This window comes from Cynara cardunculus, assembly GCF_001531365.2.
Source record: "Cynara cardunculus var. scolymus isolate 2C chromosome LG 17, CcrdV1, whole genome shotgun sequence".
Classification (NCBI taxonomy): domain Eukaryota; kingdom Viridiplantae; phylum Streptophyta; class Magnoliopsida; order Asterales; family Asteraceae; genus Cynara; species Cynara cardunculus.
The window spans coordinates 623,313-628,348 of record NC_037544.1 but is presented as its reverse complement, the minus strand read 5'-3'; the positions used below and the strand labels follow the sequence as shown (position 1 = coordinate 628,348).

At 36.2% G+C, this 5,036-nt stretch overlaps 2 protein-coding genes across 3 annotated transcripts in view; both read right to left on the bottom strand.

Annotated features, from left to right (window-relative positions):
* Positions 1–2,595: 2,595 nt before the first annotated feature.
* On the bottom strand, positions 2,596–2,961 carry LOC112500389 (serine acetyltransferase 1, chloroplastic-like). The gene has a single exon (XM_025103873.1). The coding sequence runs from the start codon at positions 2,959–2,961 to the stop codon at positions 2,596–2,598; it is 366 nt and encodes a 121-aa protein (XP_024959641.1).
* A 279-nt stretch (positions 2,962–3,240) lies between these two features.
* The window catches only part of LOC112500160 (ABC transporter C family member 3-like), a 14,935-nt gene continuing 13,139 nt past the window's right edge, over positions 3,241–5,036 (bottom strand). Inside the window, exons 7-9 of one of the 2 annotated variants that reach the window (XM_025103495.1) lie at positions 3,998–4,061; positions 3,669–3,908; positions 3,241–3,481 (exon numbers count right to left, since the gene is read on the bottom strand). In XM_025103495.1, the coding sequence (XP_024959263.1) occupies positions 3,300–3,481; positions 3,669–3,908; positions 3,998–4,061 (486 nt within the window). In that variant the 3' untranslated portion in view covers positions 3,241–3,299. The remainder of the gene's footprint in view (positions 3,482–3,668; positions 3,909–3,997; positions 4,062–5,036) is intronic. The other variant, XM_025103494.1, reaches the window with a different exon arrangement.

Sequence of the window (5,036 nt, the reverse complement as noted above, 5' to 3'; positions counted from 1 at the left end):
TCATGATCATAGGATTGTAAAACTTACCAAAAATGGAAATATTAGGATTCTCCATTGTTTGTATATATAGCAAATGGGTTGTGCAATATTTTCTTGGCTTTGATCACTCACTCATCGAAAAGTGTCTCGTGAAGCAGGAGTGGTGATGGGTTTAATGGGTTTATGGGTGATCTTTTTATAGTCATTTTTTTCCAGGAAGAAGAGAAGGGGGGCGGGGGCGGGGGCGGGGGCGGGATCAAGTTTCTTGAAAAAATAGCGTGGTGGCCAAGAATTTGGAGATGTAGACAATAATAGTAAGCATTTTTGTTCAGTATCTACATGTATATTAAAACTAAGAAACAACTGCAATTACTTGTATGCATATGTACATAGTGTCCAGATAAACGTTTATAAGGGTGTTTCTCGTGAACCTCGCTCGATGTCCGTTTACCAAATTTTTACCGTGTTTATCGGGTCACTTACCTTATGTAGTAAAAGGCATGGCAACAAACAATATTCTTACCCAATATGTGAGGGAGAAAGACTCTTACCCGATTAGCGCTTTCCACTACTGAATTAGAGATCCTTACAAACAATTCATTCCGATATCCGAAAACGTTCCTCGACAAAATAAGTGAATGTGATACTCGTGTCGACAAGATAAACACTTAGTAAAGAAGTGCTTGTATCCACTAATTTGATGATTATTGTTGAAGGCATTTAAATTTAAAGATGTCAATTAGATCGATTCATCAACATTTTTTTTTTGTTAATTTTTTTAATAATTGATTTATTAAATATAATTGTAATTAAAAATCTATTTTTTTTGTTTACATAAATCATATTATAAGCAATGTAGGTGACTTAAATTTAATTGGCTCATTTGAATATCTAGGTTAATATAAAAAAAATCATATTATAAACATTTGAATATTGTTTAAATTTTAAAGATATGATGTGGGTGTTGGTTGAAAAATGGGTTGTAATGGACCACTTTCCAAAAAGAGGTGTCGATTTGGCAGGTCCCATTAATTCTTGCTGCTTACGCATATTTGACATTTTCTATACTTCATAAACATTATAGCATGTTTCACCATGAAATATATGATTATTATAATAAAAGTTAGGGATGGAGATTTAACTCGACCCGATGAGGAGCCTAGTTATGGAGACGGGGATTTTTTTTTGTTGCTAAAACGGGTCTTGGACCGGCGACCCCTAGTAGACTCAAACTGGGGTTGAGGCTGATAGTGTATCCCCTGACCCGCCCTTACTCGGTATTTGATTTTTATTAATATATTTTATATAATATATGTATGCATATATATATATATATATATATATATATATATTATTTATTTTCTAAAATTAGGTCTTGACCGGGTACGAAGATCGGGGTTTGACCAGAAAGTAAACCAGTGAGGGACTGGATATTAATCCATGTACCCGTCGGGGACCGGGGCCGGGACCGTTCATAGAAACCAAGGTCGAGGCGGGGGATTAGAAAACTCTCTCCATCCCCGCCTCATTGCCATGCCTAATAAAAGTCATAATAATTAATTTAATTGATTGTTAGTTGGTTTTTTATTAAGTCTTGTATGGATAAAGTTGTCTGTATAGATTAGAAAGTTTTTGTTTGAAAGAGTTTTTTAATGAATAGAAGGAACGCGATTTTTAATCAGGAGGGAGGCGTGTTTGACTAAAAACTTGGCTTCGAGAATAAAGTTTTCCTATAAGCTTACTAAATAAATCACTTTCTATATCATTAAATCACTATCAAACAATTATAAATAATTGACTGAATAAGTTGTGAGTCTCATTAAGTTAATTAGACAAACTAGTCATAAATCTAATTCTTGTATTTCTTATGATGTAATCAAAAGTTAAAGATGTTCGTTGGTTCAGTTTTTGGATTCTTGCAGTTCCATTTATTCATTCGAATTCCTTTAACCCAAAGGAAAAACTAAACCAAATTTGAATTGGTCAATTTGGACCCCGTTTTTTAGTCTAGTTCTTTTTGGGTTTAAATAAACTGATGTTTAGCAAATTAACTATAAGTCAACTGTTAATTAATAAGCTAGACGGTAAACATGCAATGTTTATATATGTACGAATATACAAAGACATATTTAAATACACCCGTAGTTTCCATACGTTGAAATACAGCCACGGAGCGAGGGAGCGGATGGATGTATAGTAACCATGCAATTTGGTGCGGTGCAGATGATTTATACATTTTGATGAACACCACCGCCTACAATAAAATTGTCTTTATAAGACGCCTAGATTGTCTAAACGTCTTAATAAAATATTTTATAGATTTTAAGTTTATAGGACCAAACTATAAAACATCTTATTTAAAAGCGTTACAATAGGTTTATAGGTCAATTTTAAGCATTTTAAAATCCCAACAGAACAAAGACCTTTATTCATCATAATCTACACCAACATTCTTGGTTCAACTATTAGCTACATGACACCAGGAGAGAGCTAACTCTCACTTGGATTCCAGACGCACTCGACGCTACGAATGAGATATACTGGGTTTGTTTAGTTTCGTTCAAATATCATCCGATACTGAACGAAAAAAAGTAAACTTTACAACCTTTTTCCTCCCTAAATGACATAATTAGACCACCCATTTACATATTGAACATGATCCATCGTTAAACTAGGAATCTTATCAACTTTAACTGGATTCTCTTTCCCTCCAATTAACTTAGCAGGGTTTCCAACAGCAGTAGTTCTAGCAGGAACATCCTTCAACACCACCGATCCCGCTCCGATTTTCGCCCCTTCTCCGATCCTAAGATTCCCCAAAATGCAACTCCCGGCACCGATCAAAACCCCATCTCCGATCTTCGGATGCCGGTCGCCCCCACTCTTTCCGGTGCCACCCAATGTGACATTATGCAGAATGGAAACATTGTTTCCAATCACCGCAGTCTCTCCAATAACAACTCCGGTGGCATGATCAAGCATTAATCCGCTGCCAATCTTCGCCCCCGGATGTATATCCAATCCAAACACCTCCGAAACCCGATTTTGGATAAAAATTGCCAAACTTTTCCGATTTTCCGACCATAGTTTGTGTGCTATTCTATAAGCTTGGCAACCAAGAAACCCTTTAAAGTTCAAGAAACAGTGTACATAACTAATACAAGCTGGGTCTCTTTCTTTTACTGCCCTTAAATCATCTTTAACAGCTCTTACAATTTCTTGATCTTCTGTGAGCACACCCACAAAAAGATCATAAAGGGTTCCACATGCAAGACTTACAGAACTCAACTTTAATGAAAGAAGATCAGCTAGACCACTTTCTATAGAAAAATGAGACAAGATTGCAGTGAAATAACAGTTTGACAAGATGGGTTCTTGATCAATATCAGATCGAGCTTCATCTCTGAGTTTGACCTCCTGTTGTACTCACCAACCAGCTTTGAAAATGAAGATGACTTCTCTTCTAACAATTTTGTAGGAGAATCGTATTCTTCGATCAAGCCTGCAAATTATGGGTTTAGATAAAGAAGTCAGAATCACAGTTCTTTGACAACAATTGTGGCCACTGAGTTTATCTGTGGTCAGAGTTTGCCAGGATTAGTCTAGGCATAGCCTGGGACACTCTTCAGAAAATAAAAGAATAGGAGCACCCCAAGGGCTCAATATGACAAGACTGAGTTCACACAAACCATTGTTCAAAACCAAAACCATGTCACCGTTGACCACAGAGGTGATTCTATGCGCGATTGTTATGACAGTAGAGTCTGAGAAGTGTTCCCTAAGCGTTTTCTGAATCATGTTATCCGTTGCTGTATCAACTGATGCAGTGGCCTCATCAAGAACCAGTATCTTGCTTTTCTTGAGTAGTACGCGGCCAAGACAGACCAGTTGCTGTTGACCCGTACTCCAATTCTCTCCATTTTCGGTAACTGTGGCAATTTTGGAAACACGGGTTCTGAAAATTTTGTACCTTTTTGCAAATAACTTTTTGTTAAAATTGGTGGGGATGATGAGGAACCTGTTGAATCGAGTTGACCTTCCTTCTTTCTAACCTCGTCTCCAATCTGGCATTTATCAAGAGCCTGAAATGTTCGATGCACTACATGTATCTAATAGCATACAAATCATATTACAGGCACTAGAACAAGATTGGTTTTATAGGACGTCTAAAATGTCTAAGCGTCCTAATAAAATACTCTATAGGACTTCAGTTTATACAACCAAACCAAAAAACGTCCCATCTAAATGTGTTACAATAGGTTTATACATAGGACATGTTTAGGCGTTTTAACAAGTTTCTTAGAATCCTTTTAAAATAAAGTATTGTATTAATTACATTATAYGACAATATTTAAAAGTATCCTATAAACACAAGTGTCGTATAAAAAGATGGGTTTATAGGACACTTATCAAAAGTGTCCTATAAAATGGCTAATATGACACTTTATTTTATAAGCGTCCAAAATAACTTGTTAAAATGCCTAAAAGCATCCTATAAACCTATTGTGACCATTTTAGACAGGACACTCTATAATTTGGTCTTATAAACTTAAGTTCTATAAAGTAGTTTATTAGGACATTTAGACATTTCAGGCGTGCTATAAAACCAATTTTGTTGTAGTGAGGCCAATATAAGTCGTTTAATCAATCAAGAGTACCTCCCAAATCTGATCATCTGAATGTTCTTCAAGTGGGTCCATGTTAGTTCGTATAGTTCCATTGAACATAGTTGGATCTTGAGGGATTATGCTTAATCTAGATCGTAAATCATGGAGCCCGATTGATGATATATTAATCCCATCTATCAGAATCTCCCCGCTGGCAGGTTCAACRATACGAAAAAGCGTTTGTATYAGAGTAGATTTACCACTTCCGGTTCTCCCAACGATTCCCGTCTTTGTACCTCCGTGGAATGTGCAYGTAAGGCCTCGCAATACAAGTGGCATGTGCAGCGCATATCGAACCTATCCATSGACTATTAATTTTTATAGCATCTKATYTCACTGGAATGAAACAATACACTACAACAAAATTGATTTTWMWRGKMSSCYWAAAWK

What these genes read in the sequence shown, in the direction of transcription:
- LOC112500389 (XM_025103873.1), bottom strand. Translation starts at nt 2,961, where the DNA reads ATGCTTGATCATGCCACCGGAGTTGTTATTGGAGAGACTGCGGTGATT.